Consider the following 16238-nt stretch of genomic DNA (forward strand, 5'->3'; position numbering starts at 1 on the left):
ATTTGCCAGCAATGCAGACAAAGTGTCGTTCTCTCATGACTTGCATCAAAATAAGATAAAGGGTCAGTTTTCAATGGAACAGCAGGTAACAGAACCGGATTAAAAGCTGAAGGTCAATCCAAGGCTTTAACAAAGTATAGTCATGGAAAACAGATTGATTTTAAAAACAGTATCTTGTAGAAACATCTGTCACAAGCATTCATGGCAGAATCGGCTGATGAAACATGAATATTTTGTGTCTGATGGAAGGCATTGCTAGTCAAGCAAACGGATGCCACAAATGCTTATAACCTCTCCATGCGCTGTCAGAGACGTTCTGTTGGGTTCACTGAACAATTGTTGAACCGCTCCAAAAAAGGAGACGACTGTTTGGACATAACTGCTGTGATGACCAGGCAACCTGCTTTCTGTCCATTTGGCTCTGCCCCATTTCTCCCTCTCAATGACCATGACTGCTCGAGAGCAGCCTCACTGCTGCCTCAGCATGAGGCACGGTTATTTGGCAGACACTGCAGCTTTCTCCAATAATCAGAGGCAAAAGACATGCAGGAAAACAAATATGCCCCTGGGATTTTCAAAGCTGTCCTTCCCAAAGCAGAGCAAATAGAGAGCCACGGCTTTAAATTCAGGATCAATTAATGATCCGCTGGCAAGGCATACTTTTCTTGGATTTTCTTTTTTCACTACAAAGCGAAATCAATAATGGTAAAGCAAACTCTTTTGAATTAAATGTACTTCTAGGGCTACATTTTAAACAGTGTAAATGTACGCATGTATCTCTAGGGGTTTTACCGTCAATGATTTGGTTAAAAACGCTCTTGTATTTACCAATATGTGCATGCTCTTTTCGAGATCTTGAGATGTCTGAATGTTTATTTTTTGAAACCTCAGTCAATGATCCGTGGCACATTTCCCATTTCAGACATGAGCAATTTTTACTGTCATTATTTACTCAACCTCATGCCGTTCCAAACCCATATGACTTTTGTGGAACGCAAAAAGAAAAATAACAAAGAAAATATAGCAATTTTTTCATACACGTACACTATCGTTCCAAAGTGTTTTTTTATGTTTTGAATGAAGTCTCTTATGCTCACCAAGGCTATATTTATTTGCTAAAAAATATAGTTAAAAACAGTAATATTATTACAATTTAATATAACTTTTTTATTTTAATGTATTTTATGTCTGTGAAAAAAAACATACATAAAAATAATTGATGTAATTATGTAATGTAATAAACGTACTAAATTTAAAGTGTTCATTCATTACTCAAGTCTTTAGTCTGACATGATCTTTTAGAAATCATTATAATATGCTGATTTGTTGTTCAAGAAACATTTATTATTATTAGTAACAATGAAAACAGCTACTTAATTTCAGGAGAGATCAAAGAACAGCATTTATTTGAAATATACATATTATATATATTGTAACAGTGTTGTTATACATAATACTGTTAATACTTTTTATAATGAATAATGACATTTATACTACACTTTAAAACTTAAATCATTTGAATTATTTATATTATTTTACTAATATTAATACTAAATATATAAATAGTGATATAGATATCAATATTAATCACTTATTTTAAAAAATACTGACAATGGTAGTGCATATAGTAAAAGAAAATAAGGATCAGGGTTGTCAAGCTCCAGAATTGTGAAAAAAATGGCATAAAAGTTTCAAACAAGTAGTCCGTACAACTAATGCATTCTAAGTTTTCCGAAGCTACTAGATAGTTTTGTAACACTGCATTCATGCAATGATGCCAAACCTGACATGTTGCGTACAAAGTTGCCATATAACAGAAGGCTTCTTTTTTTTTTTTTTTGGCGAAAAACTACAGTGATTTCATTTTCGGTGTATAATCACTTTAAATGTCTGAGAATGTTGGGAGGAAACAGAAACAACATAACAAGATGATGAATTGATACAAGAATATAGTTCCTTTAATAATCCAAAGTGAAATTAGTTTTGGACCCAAAAGAGCACAGCTTTGTCCCATAAAGTTAAAACACCCTTAAAACACCTGTAACTATATCCTAAAGGTGTATTAGACACAATCTTGCTGCCAAACACTAAGAGAATATGCTCAAAGCTCAAAGTTTAGGCTAAGCAACGTAGATATGGGTATTTTAGGTCACCTTGATGGAAGGGAGTCCTAGCTGTCTATGTGGATCTCGGGGCCCGGGGACAGTTGCGCTAATGGAGACAGATCCAGGACGCAAGGCAGAAGAGAAGGAGCTTTTTTTAGACAAGACAGAAAGGAAATAGAACAGGTAGCTCACCCTTGGAATCCTGCAACTTTTCACTTTCCCTCAAGAGTCTGAGAAAGGCGTCTTTTGTGCTTCATAGAAAAACAATAAGTTTTGAATGGCATGACGGCGAGTAAATAATACCAGAATTTTCATTTTGAGAAACTATTCCTTTAAGACAAAGTTATTTTTATAATAACTGCTGCCTCTAATACAATGAGAGGGAAATGTAGTGTGACTGCCATTGTGTGGATGCAAAAACAGAAGCAGAAATAGCATAATCTCATTCAGGCAGCAGCATCCATGTTAAACTACAATGGTCTTGATACGGGAAAGAATAAGAATGCCATAGGCTCAGGCCTGATAAGCAAACAATATCCACGCTGGTGGCTTATAAACCATCAACCCAGCACTGTAAATCTGTTTACAAGTACAGTAATCTCACTAGCATTACAAAACACTGTGACTGGGCCTACCAGTGATATTGGAAGTCGTTTGCAAGCTGATAGAGGGTGACAACTATTAATTTCCCACTTTGTGCAGTATTCACGAAATTCAAAGAAAAACAAGTTCCTAAACACCCCAGTAAAAACTAATTAAATGGTAAGCTGATTGCAATGACTTTCTTGTGCCAAGTTAATGGACCATGTGCACTGGCAGTGAATTGAGAGATTCCATGAGCCCTCTGTGCAAGCACAGGCTGGAGATAATGGAAAGCAGTAAAGTTTTAAAATGCTTCAGCTGGAAATCATCCAACAGGCAGCACCTCCCACCATTTGTAAAATTACAATCTGAAAAATAACAAAGATAGCCTCAAATGTGCTCCATGGTATTTTTTAGATTAATTTGAGGTAGAAAGTGCATCTTAAGGTCAAGATAAAATCTAACTTGACCCTATTTTCATGTCATAAAATCATGTCATTAAAATAAAATAAAAAGTTCTAGTTGCTACATTAGATTGAATAAGAACTGTCAGCAAAGATGTCTTGCATTTGGAGCTAGAAATTTGTTCCTCACAATTAATTAATTCCTCCCTAGCTGCCAATATTATGTCACTGACCTTTCATCAGTCTCATTTATTATTAAACTTGAGCCTGTGCAAGGTACTATGTTACTTCATAGGATAATGCAATCAAGTGTTTGCCATTTCTGCTTGTTATGATATTAATGTTATCTAATGCTGCTCTGCTAAAATAATATTTTGTCTCTTAGTGATGCTAATAAAATAGCAGTGCATGTGACCAGTGTGAGATATTGTCTCTTAATGTTTTTTCATTTAGTGTTGCACTTATTCTCATTAAAATGTATGTGGGTGGTCCGTCTCTTCCCCTTAAAGGGATAGTTCACCCAAAAATTTAAAATCTGTCATTAATTACTCACCCCCATGTCATTCCAAACCCATAGACCAATTTGGTGTTTGCAAACAGTGATTACGTTTTTTGTGGGCGGAGCCTATCTTGTGGCAGAAAATTACAGTTTTCAAGTGGCAGTCTATGGAAACCATGGAATAAAAGAATTAAAGGTAAATTTGAGATTATATTTCAAAATTCTCACAATTCTGATAAAAAAAATCAACTCGTCATTCTCTCTTTTAAGTTTATATCCCACACTTCTGTCTTTTTTCCCCCTCAGAATAGACAAACTCGCTATTGTTGCATTAAATTGAGTTATAAAGTCTGAAAATACGAGATATAAAGTTGCATTTGCGTGAAAAATAGGTAAATGTAAAATGTAATAGGTTTAAATAGTATTTCATGCTGTAACTGCAGGGCTAATATCATATAATATGTTCCCTATGAATTGTATATGTGAATATTATGTAGACCAATTGTTTCAATCAAATTTATGCTTTAAAATATCATAGCAGGTTTCATTCATTAGTCTGTCCGTTTAAACGTCTGCGTTTAGCTTCAAATGGTGTTTTTGACGACAATATTCTATTGAAATTATTTGCTTTCCGATTCTGACATCCAAAAGGCACAACAATACATTTATCTGTTATTCCGTGGATTTTACCCATTTCCCTCCACTTGTTACCAGTGTTTTTTTGCCACCATAATGCGTGCGCAGCTGCGAGTGACGTAACTGTGACGTCTACACCAAATTGGTCTATAAGACCTTCGTTCATCTTCAGAACAAAATAAATAAAAATTAAAAATAAATTAAAATTAGGGCCGGGACTTTAACGCGTTAATTTAGATTAATTAATTACACAAAAATAACGCGTTAAATTTTTTTAACGCATTTTAATCGCACTTATTTTTGCACCGCGGAACGTTTCTCACTGGATGAGTTTCGGCGGACCGATTATACTGGAGCACCAACTAGCGTTCAGACAAAAACAAACCACAGTGAATATGGACAAAGAAGCTGATGAGACCGCTTTGGTTGGCCCTGTGGATGGGAAATTTTGTTATAAAAAACGAATGGATGGAAGCGTCAATAAGAGCATGGTTGTGTGCAAGCTATGCAACAAGGAATTCGCATATCACCGCAGCACATCGAGCCTCAAGTATCACCTCAATGCTAAACATATAGCAAAGTCTGTTATGGCCTCTGAAGCAACAGATGTTGTCTACAGTAATAGTCAGGGTTTCCGATGTTCTGAATGTACTTGAAAGTATTGCGTTTTACTTAAAAAAAAACAGTTTACAGAAGGTATACCTACCTATAGGGTACCTGAATTTCTGAAATGTAGGCTACTATATTTCTAAATATCCTATTGCTACACTTAATGGCAATATTGCACTGGTCTGTTGGACTTGGTTGAACAAAAATAAACAATATTTTGTTGCTTACGCTTATGTATTCAGTCATTATTCAATGGTATACTAAAAATCCATATGAAAAAACTTACTTCTCACTGTTCTCAGGTCAAATATTTATATGCGATTAAAATGCGATTAATTTCGATTAATTAATTACAAAGCCTCTAATTAATTAGATTATTTTTTTTAATTGAGTCCCGGCCCTAATTAAAATATTTATGATGAAATCCACCTGCCAGAATGCTTTTTGTGCACAAAGAAAACAAAAATAATGACTTTATTCAACAATTTCTTCTCTTCCTTTTCAGTCTTCAACCCGCATTCACAACAGTACCACGACGCAAAAAAACATTCTTTCTAACGTAATAAAATTACAGTTGAACCACTGATGTCACGGACTATTTTAACAATGTCTTACTACCTTTCTGGGCCTTGAATATGTCAGTTGCGTTGCTGTCTATGCAGGGTCAGAAAGCTCTCGGATTTCATCAAAATATCTTAGTTTGTGTTCTGAAGATGAACAAAGCTCTTACGGGTTTGGAACAACATGAGGGTAAGTAATTAATGACAGAATGTTCATTTTTGGGTGAACATTCCCTTTAAGGTTTATTTTTCTGCATTCTTTTTATGTTTGTCACACATATAGCCAAAAAACTCAAGTGATCAAGATTCTAAAATGAATCTAGAATCTAAAATGTATGCCATACTTCTAATGTTTTTTTTTTCCACTTCTGAAATATTTTCTCCATAACACACAAAAAAGTACAGTTATCACAACTGAACATCTAACCTTATTGTAAGCGAAAGTACTGGCCTGCAATCAAAGGCAGTCTAATTAGAATCCCACGTGTGACACAGTGTGCCATAAGACTAAACGACCCAAGTAACGGATTAAAGAACGATGCACTGCATGTGAAATCTCCATTTGTAGGGTCTTATACAAGAAAGAGTAATCCCTTCTGAATCTCCACATTAAACTGACTTAGACAGTACAGATTCATGTGGTCACAGGCCTACACATGAGAAAATGGAAATGTCTTGTTCTTTATTGTGCTGAGGCTGATACAAGAGGACAATGCCAAAAGAGAACCTCTCATTTAGCAGAAAAGGAAATGAAAGCTTCCATGTAAAACACAGCTGAGTATATTATACACGGCCAGAAACACCTTGACATAGTTTTGTATGAGGAAAAATGTGAGTAATATAATATATGATATAATATAATAAGGCATTTTCCACTAATTCCATTTCAACAATTGGTCAGTGAAAGGCTCTTAACCTTTAGAAAATGTTGAATATCATTTTCAGGAGGTCAAACTAAGTATTATACTGTATGAACTGTTTTTTTTGTGTGTGTGTGTGTGTTATCAAAATTTGGGAAATCTCTACAGTTTAAACCCACAATTTTCTAGAAATAATAATAAAATCATGACATTAAAAGAAAAGAAAAGAAAAAACAAAAACAAAAACAGAATAAAATAAAATAAAATAAAATAAAATAAAATAAAATAAATTGTAACAGGGTTGCATGTAACTCGTGTAAGATTTATGCTACTGTCAGACAAAATGGTTGGTTTGTAAACGTATAAAACATTTATCATAAATTAAAGAAAAATATTTAATTAATTAATGAAATACAAATTGAACAGATTATTTCAGCATTGTTGTATGAGTAGGTACATATGTGTCAGCAAGAATTCAACTAGCAAGCACAGACTGAGATGCTCTAGGGGTGGTTGATTGCGATTTCACTTTTTTAACGTTAGTTGGTGTGTAATGTTGCTGTTTGAGCATAAACAATATCTGCAAAGTTCCGAAGCTGAAAGTTCAATGCAAACGAAGACGTTTTAAAAATGTCTTTTAAAATTCTGGCAGTTTAATGCCTACAAAAACTAGGGATGCACGAAAAAATCTTTTCATATATGAATCGTGATTCTGTTTTCTAACCAATCTAATGGATTCACAAGTTTCAAAATCAATGTTTTAAAACAGCGGTTTTTAATACTGTTGCTTACATCCCCTGCTCTGCACACGCTCTGCTCTGCATCCCTCTCTCTCTCATTCAGATCATCAGCTCAGTGAATACACTTATTTTCACACACTGTATCTAAGAGAAGCGTTATACATGGACGTGTGTGCTGTTGCCGTACTGTATTAAAGCTTTAATCAGAATATAACCGTATATTAAAAGCTTACAGAAGCAGTAGCATTTACAAATAACAGCATATCTAAAAGTATGAGACAACAACAAACAAAAAACTTAGGCCTACCATTAAAAGCCGTGCTTGCACAGGTACTTTGCAATCCTCTTCACCAATATCCTCTGTCTCAATTGGGCTCAAATTGATAAGCAATATAGACGACGCCATTGTTTACAATACAATACAACCGGAGCACACGCCGCTGAGGTGAGGGGCGGGATGTTTAGACGCGCACTAGAGACGGTTTAGCCAATCACAACACACTGGACCACCTAACCAATCTGACCCCATTGCGTATTTCTGAGGGAGGGGCTTCATAAAACCAGGAAATCATCTGAGCGTTTATCAGAGAAGGGACAGAGCGGTGTGGAATAAAGGTAAATTATGTGTTTTTTAACAAACAAAGCATTAACACACATTAGACTGCACCCCACAAACACATTCAAGCCTAGAAAAAAACAGTCAACCACCACTTTAAGCATAACCACATCCTGCTACACGAAGTCTGGGTACTTCATCTGGAAAGTTTAAATGGTTGAATTAAAAGGTGTTTAAATAAAGTGCTTTATATCACTAAAGTCCACAGGCGGCAGCAGCCCATGCATGGATTTATCACATCATATATTATTTCTTAGGCACATTTAACACTGACCTACTTATTTCTGATTGCTTCAGTATTAGAGAAGCGAAAAAGTACAAGGCTACTTCAAGTGGAGCTTCATTTAACAAGCTGCAAAATCACCTACAAAGAGATCAAATGTTTTACAATGCTACTGAAGTAAAGGCTCACTTCAGTCAAGCAGTGCATTATAGAAATATCTAACTTTAATGCTTGTAGTCAAAAATGAAGATGAAAATACTGAGCAGACATTTTCACAGCAAGCTTATTAAAAAGGATAAGTGGAACAGCATGCATAAAAATGCTTTTTTTCTTCACCAAAACATTAAATTCATGTATAAAATCTGTTCTCAAAGTTTTCCAATACAACGGCAAACTTCAAACAAGCAAACATGCAATATGTACATCTTAAGTAATGACATTCTTACATCAAGATGTTCCAAGTGACACACCACACGTTCATTTAGAGAAACAGTCAGCAACAGCTGAAATTGTGACATTGAGTCAATGCTAAATATTTGAGAGCAATATTGTTTGTGATTATTAGTTAAAAGAACTTATTTCATTTAAAGAGAAGCTGATCTACAGAAGTCATAATAGAATGAACAAAAATGAATAAAAAGAGAGTGCTCACAGCAAAATCCACATCTCCTAACAGAAATGGAATAAAAGCCCTCAGGTGCAGCCCAAATTCAGCACCATCCATTCATACCTAAAAACTAACAGAAACCATCTTTGAATGCTTCTTTTATAATATCTCAATTGTATAGTGCTCTGTCAAGTAGCCAAGAGCTAATGCACTTATCAAAGCAGGGAATCAATCATCTTTATATAAGTCAAATTTGATTATTACAATAAGGTGACAACATCCTGCCAGTTCAAAGAGGATTTTAGGCAAAAGTAATAAGTTCACGTATCTTTATGTGCTTAAATAATGCTTTTGTGTGTCTATCAGCAGACTGTTTACTCTGCACCTAACATGACATTATGATTCTGATGAGGCCCTATGGGCTTTCTTTTCTGCATGAGAGACTGCTGGGTTTCTCTAATCTCAGAGAATGTTACGCTGTAAGAATATTAAATATGTTTATTTTAAATACAACTGCAAAATCAGCACATGCTGCATGGCAAAGACCAGCCTAAAGTGCACATACAGTAACTAAACTGCTTTATTATATTGTGACTCTTAAACCATTAACACTGGTGATATACAGTGTTCTTTCAAACTTTCCCTGATTTCACCTTACTGCTGCTAATGGAAACAGCTAATAAATGACACAATTTAAAGGATTATTTTCACATATATGCTCTGCAGTGCAATACAGCTTGAACAGGTATCTGATGGTTTTACATAAACTGTTTTTAAACGCACAACTGCACAAATCAGCTTGCAGCAGAGTGCAGGGGGTGAAACATTATCTCTGTTTGTACTGTTTGCACCTGTGCTCTTCTAATGCAAATGCTCTTCAATTCCTCTTAACCACATCTGGTTGGTCCCAATGTGACAATATGAACTGTAAAAATGTTTTGTCTGGTAATGTAAATAGGAACAATTGTAAATTAACTGTTTAGGGTAAATTTGCACTATACTTTAACCCGTCTATTGCCATTTGTGATTGAAACATAAAGTTAGAATTACTTGCAGACTTTCATGCACTCAAAAAATTTATTTGTTGGACTTACATAAAAAAAGAGTGTCAAGTGGTTCCACGCAAGTGTGTTGAGTAGTTTCTACAAGTAATAATACAGTTGAATGAACTAAAGAAATTCAGGTAAAGTTGACACAATTTTCAGATGTGTCACTAATGCATTTTAGTTATGTTTATTTTATTTAGTAATATTATGTTAGAATTACGAACTTTCAATATGTAAGGTGAACACTTTATTTAGTTTTAAGTATTTGCTCTACAAGTGCAAAACTTAAATAATCAATCAAACACATTTTTAGAAACAAAATTAATTTATTTTCTTTGCAAGGTTTTGCAATATACAACTGCTAAAACCCATAAAACAATTTAAATTTCACAGGTCCTTTGAAACAAATACACAATATATACATCAATAATTTAACAGTAAACATTCTTTACAAGGTCTTTTAAAGTGCAACTGGCTTCAAGAATTTGTAATGATCTTACTTAGAAAAATTAAATACATGGAATGTCTGTTGAAATTAGGCAGCATGCCCTAAAATACTGCAAAATTCCATTTCTGATATTTTTGATCTTTAGAATCAACAGTAAAAGTAACATTCAAACTGTCCTCTATTTTTGCAAACAACAACAAACAGCTTAAATAATTTGTTTCAGAAAAAAAAAAAAGGTAAAAACAACATTTTGGTCAATACTGAACATTCTTATAACTTCCTTCATATATTGCAATAAAAACATTTCTAAGAAATATAAAAAGGATTTTTTTCAAGACAGGCAGCCTGTCAAAAAATGCTACAGTGCTCAATTTCTGATATTTCAAATATCCAATATTTAAGCCATTATTAAAAAAAAAAAAAAAAATTAAACTGGCCCCTTTTAGAAAACAACCACAAATGGCTTGATAACAGTTTGTCTCAAAAAGACAGAAAAAAAAAAAAACTAAGAATGTTTACTATTGACCAAAATGTTGTTCTTTTACTTTTTGCAACTGCCTTCAAATATTGTAATACATTTTACTTAGAAAAATAAAAGGAAAGTTTGTTCAAGACAGACAGCATGTCACCAAATGCTACAGTGCTCAATTTTTGATATCTGAAATCGTTTGTCATTGGTAATGATAAGATTGAAACTGACCTCTAATCTTTGTAAATAACTGCAAACAATTTTAACTTCAGTTAAAGCTGCAGAACTCCATTTCAAATTGTGGCACCATCAACAAAGATAACATTAAAACTGGCACATAATTTTAAAACCAGAAACAATTTAAATGTCAAAAAAAAAAAAAAAAAAAAAAAAAAAAAAAAAAGCATCTTCACTTCTTTCATTTGTCCAGAATGATTTACTGGTTCAACCAACAAGTTTGTTCTTGAGAACCTGTATTTTCTGTGACAGTTTCTGTCCGTCAAGTCCCAGCAACACTTTTTGTAAAAACTCAAAAGTGTACTTCAGGTCTGAAGGATAACTGAGATTCAAGCTGTACGTATATGACTCCCAAAAGAAGAGCACAGGCCTTGGTGACGTCGCCAAGGTTCTGAAGCACTTTCACTCCCTCAACAATCAGTCCAACATCTGAAGGTGGGTCACAGGCTTCTGCATCTTCAGGTCTGATTATGTAGATTCCAACTACAGTATTGGCCATGTCTCTCTCTGAATTTTCAAAGTCTGTGTCCTACAAAACACAAAAACAGTAACACTGTTCAGTCAGTTTAATTGCATCAAAAATACAGGTTGTAAATTTAGAGAATTTAGAAAATGTTGTATCTACTGTACATTCCTTAATGTTTCACATGACTTACAAAACTACTCTAAGGTGTTTGTTAGGGTTGTCAAAAGTACAGGCTTCTGGACTGAAATTAAAAAATGTGAAGAAACCAGCTTTTTTTCCCCAAAGGAAATCACTATGTGTCAGAGTTTTCATATGCTCAACAGATGTGACTGTAATTGGCAACAGTGATAATTGCTTAATGTGGTTCCTTAATATATCTGCTTAGAAAAATCTGTCGCACTCGGTCAAGAGTGTGAAGCAATGATTGTAGCCAATCAGAGTCATCTGTCGAGCATGTGAACACTATGGCCAATCAGCGCTGTTTGAGAATCTGCTCAACAGTGGTCAAAATTCCCACATCACAATTTTTTTTTTTTCCAGTACTGAATGGTACCGAAGTTGGCACTTTTGACAACCCGAGTTAAATATACTTTGTGTATTTATATTTCATGACAATATTATATATATATATATATATATATATATATATATATATATATATATATATATATATATATATATATATATATATACATACATACATACATACATACATACATACATACACTTTAAATATTCACTGCCTGAGAACACTTACTGCATACTCCTTCATGAGGTTTTCATAGTCTTCATTAAGATACACAGAAAGTGCTCTGAGAATACAGGCTCTCCGAGTTGAGATGGTATCATTCTGTAGAAGAGTTGAGACAAAGTATAGACAATGATAAATCACCATAATAAAGTGGAAATTATTTACAAAAATCATTAATAAATAAACAAACCTCATCGATGGTAGCCATCAGTTTGCAAATTTTACGTCCTGCAACTCCTCCTCTTTTCCGGTAACGTAGATGCTGGCCAGCTTGCTTGTGTAACCATCCAATTTTGACATAGAAGTTGGATTTAGTGGGCCGGTACTGATTCGACTGAACTCAGCAGCAATCTGCAGATTTAAGACAAGATTATAGTAAGGATAGTTTTCATGTTTAAAAATATATTCAGGGTCATTCATTGACATCTGAACACTTAGCATTTAGGCTAACTCTGCATGGACATGAATAAAGCACAATTAGATTGAATTCGATTAATTACTATTTGTTTCACCACTTAAAACTATGAAAGAAATAAATAGTTATTCCATCATATTTACCTCATGTTCACAAAACAGAGCTGGCCATCTGCTTTTGAAGTCAACAACTAAGATGGCTGTGTAGCGCATTCCACGTTTTAAATCTAACTTACAGGGACACTCGGGAGTAAGTGCACGGAAAACGATTACCGCGACCATAACGTCCATGCGCTAATCGATAGTGTTTCAACAACTGTGATCTGGTCGAGACTGTTATTTTGCAGTTCTTGCACTGCCACATGCTTGCTTTGAGGAACACGCCTAACTGGCTAAAAGACTCAAACACTCCGAAATACACCGATAACTTAAATTAACATAACTATGTGAACACTCGCATCACTTTTTCCTGGCGATATTTAACAGGATGGTAAAGAATTATGAAATATTCATACCTGACAAAATCACCATCTTCTCCTCCTTGTACTTCGCGCGTTCGTCTGTCTTCCGTCCCGTTGCTCCGCCTCCAGGTGAGCAGCCAGCTACGGTATACGCAAAGATCCAAATTCATGGGGTTTTGCGTTTTACTCTACAATGTTAAGTTGGCCAGTCAAACTCTTACTAAGTAAAGCCAACAGTACTAAATTTCTGTAGAAATAACATCGTTAACTTGTGTTAATTTAGTTACTTGTATGTTTTATGTACTTTGAACAAGGGTGGGTGTAGTAAAACTAACAATAGTGAAAGTTCATTTTTTTGAGTGTGTTTTTTGTTGCCTGTGATTATCATAGAGTGGACATGACATATAAAATGTAAAAATGATTTACTCATCCACCCCGTCCTAGGTGTATATGACTTTCTTATTTCAGACGAATATATATATATATATATGTGTGTTTAAATAAATATATACAATTATATTTAATATTTATAAATAAATACATATTTTACTTTGGTTAAACACCAAACCTCAATTAAAATGTGAGGGGAAAAAAGAGTTGCGTCATTTTGTCACTGCCTACAGGCCAATGAATGGCTTCTGACAATGTTGCATGAAACCTCAGACAAAACATTAAAGATTCAAAGAACTGACTCAATGGGGGCATATATAATGCCCATTTAGCTAATTAAGTCTATATATTACCATAAAGATTTACTATTACAGAAATCATAAAGGAGTGACAGGGTCAATTTGAGGAATATAATAAAAGGAAATTACAATTTGAGTTTTCTAAGGACATGTAGCTCCTGAGTACAAGGAAACTACATAAAAAAAATGGACCTGCATGGACTGAACTTATCTTATAAAGCCACTTCTATGCTTGATGTAATGGTAGCCTAAGGCTGGGAAAATAGTCTTCATTGTAAGAAACCTTCAGAAAACAGAACAGGACACAACTGCATACAGACCAATGTACTGTAATGTACCTTAACAGCAAATGGAAACTCTGGGCAACATGAAGGAAAGCATTAGTCTTGTGTTGCACTAGCATACAAAGATAAAAACTTCTAAGGTTAGTAACATTACATAACATTTTAAGTCTTGCTTTCTGTCAAAATAAGACATCACACATCAGTATCATGACATATTCCAGAAATACAGAGAAAATCATGCAGCTTGAGAGACAAGCTATCCAACACATAAACAGAGAGAAAAAGAAAAAGAAAAGTATTAGGCTGGTTATACACTCACTGCAAACCATGGTTATCAAGTTAAAACTATTAATAAAAAAACATTTTCATTAATTTAAATAAAATTAAATGCTAACTGAAATAATTCCAAAAAAAATAAACTTTCAGCTAATAATTCTAAAATTAATTTTAGCTAGTTGCCAAGGCAACATTTCTCATTCTCTTTTAGTTTAACTTGATGTAAAATTAAAATTAATAAAACCTATACTAAATAAATCAATACATAAAAAAGCATAACATAAAACGTGTCTTAAAGATACTCAACACTGCTGCAGACTCTTAATGAGTTTAATAATTTACTCAAAACATTTGAAGAAATTCACATTTGTTTAATTTATAATTTCATTAAAATTCATTTTAAAAAGGAAATGTTGGCTGAACATTGGGCCAGGCAACCAACACGCGTGATTGTCCCCAAATAAATTTTAATGCACATAAAACTGCACCTTTATAAAATATTTGCATGAGAGAAATGGATTGAATTGAACATGGCCCAAGTGAACCACCAACAATACTCAAAAGAGCTAAACCCTATTTTAATTTTTAATAACAACTTCTGCATGTCCACATAAGCTCCCATGCTTTGATCAAGCATACATAATTAAATAATTCAAGCACAGGGGCTTGTGAGTATTCCCCCCAGCCTCAATTTTGTAAGTTATTAACACTTAAAATTCAAATTTCATGGATTCTGAATCCAAATTTGAGTTCATCCAAAATGTGACTTCGGCATGTCAAATAATGTTACTACTTGATTGTTTTTTTTTAAATGACAACACAGCTTGGCAGAATCTTTACAACAACTAACAGAATGTGTGAAATCATGTTCCTTTTGCAAATTTCTGTCACAGTAGCAACTGATGAGATCTATTCACAAGACAAACCATCCTCAGCAGGTACAAGGCCCAACTCAGACACATAAACCCAGCTGCAGTGCAAGCTGGTCCTATTCTGCTGATTGGACTATTTGTCTTCAGAAGATAGCTGCACTGAAGGCATCTTGTCTGAAAAAACTAGAAATCATCTTTTTTATACATATATGCGGCCAGTGGTTGGCATTTGGCAGCAGGACAGTCCGTATCAGTGCCCTTGGTAACAGCCTCCGTTCCCCCCTGCTCTCTCCAAGCTCCTGGAACAGATCCAGCAGGCCTTCCAACTCCCTCCCCTGCTAGTGGAGGGCTATTTATCTCCTGACAGCCACAAGGCCCATCATACAAACATCTCTCCACCGGCCATGTCACTCAGCTTTTGTTCAGCCTTCACATCGGCTATGGTCCTATTTCTCTGGCAGAATGAAGCACTGCCACCCCTAATCTGCTTACACCTGTCCAGCAACTTATCTGTGGCACACATAACTTCTCAGAATATGGCAGTTTAGCATTTAAGGGGTAATAGCGTTGTCTTTCTGAGCAGACTGAGAAACTAACACAGCAGCAGCTATGTTAAGAAATATCTGCTTAAATGTTCCAGGAACTGCAGGATGATGAGCATACTGTAACATTATTGCAAAGATTAACTAAAAAATAAGTTTTAACAATGAGTGTTTTGTTACGTATTCTGGATAAAAATGTCAAAAAGGTGAAAATAGTGCAGCAGTGTATCTTAAGAATGATTACTTTAAAACTTCTTTTCAAAAGGCATTTTGTTCTTTTTGACAAAACTCACAGTATTCTTAGTAACATATAGGCCCTCTAAGATATTCATAGAAAGTCTCATCCCGAGTGTAAATTGTGGCAATAATGGAAATTACATGCAGATATGAGATATTAATGACTGGTAATGAATGGATTGGCTGGGTTAAAGGGATAGTTCACCCAAAAATGAAAATTTACTCCTATTTACTCACCCTTACGTAATTCCAAACCTGTGTGAATTTCTTTGTTCTGCCGAACACAGAGGAAGATATTTTGAAGAAAGTTTGTAACCAGGCTGTTTTGGGGCACCCTTGACTTCCATAGTAGAAAAAAAAAAAAACTATGGAAGTCAATGGTGCCCCAGAGCTGCTCTGTTTCCCACATTCTTCAGAATATCTTCCTTTGTGTTCGGCAGAACAAAGACATCCATACAGGTTTGAAACTACTTGAAGGTGAGTAAATGATAACAGAATTTTCATTTTTGAGTGAACTATCCCTTTAACTTTTAGTTCTTGTTTTAACTAAACTGATGAACTGGGTGGTTTAATGAGGTCACAGTATGATGATTTAATGCAGTGAC

The 16238-nt window shown here is 34.6% G+C and overlaps 2 protein-coding genes across 2 annotated transcripts in view; both read right to left on the reverse strand.

Moving 5' to 3' along the window:
- Positions 1–16238, reverse strand: part of LOC306879135 (leucine-rich repeat-containing protein 7-like) — a gene marked incomplete at both ends in the record, with an annotated part of 75309 nt that overhangs the window by 58122 nt on the left and 949 nt on the right. The gene's annotated exons all lie outside the window — the stretch shown is intronic.
- On the reverse strand, positions 9799–12860 carry LOC306878746 (uncharacterized protein). The gene is made up of 4 exons (XM_079431253.1): positions 12788–12860; positions 12049–12209; positions 11865–11957; positions 9799–11170 (listed from the first exon to the last, which is right to left on the reverse strand). Exons 2-4 carry the CDS (start codon positions 12064–12066, stop codon positions 10934–10936), a joined length of 348 nt encoding a protein of 115 aa, XP_079287379.1. The 5' UTR covers positions 12067–12209; positions 12788–12860; the 3' UTR covers positions 9799–10933.

This window comes from Barbus barbus (assembly GCF_936440315.1).
Source record: "Barbus barbus genome assembly, chromosome: 13".
Lineage (NCBI taxonomy): Eukaryota > Metazoa > Chordata > Actinopteri > Cypriniformes > Cyprinidae > Barbus > Barbus barbus.

What these genes read in the sequence shown, in the direction of transcription:
- LOC306878746 (XM_079431253.1), bottom strand. An exon ending in ACCTCATGAAGGAGTATGCA is followed by an intron (nt 11,171 to 11,864) that starts GTAAGTGTTCTC and finishes TGTGTTTTGTAG; the next exon opens with GACACAGACTTTGAAAATTC.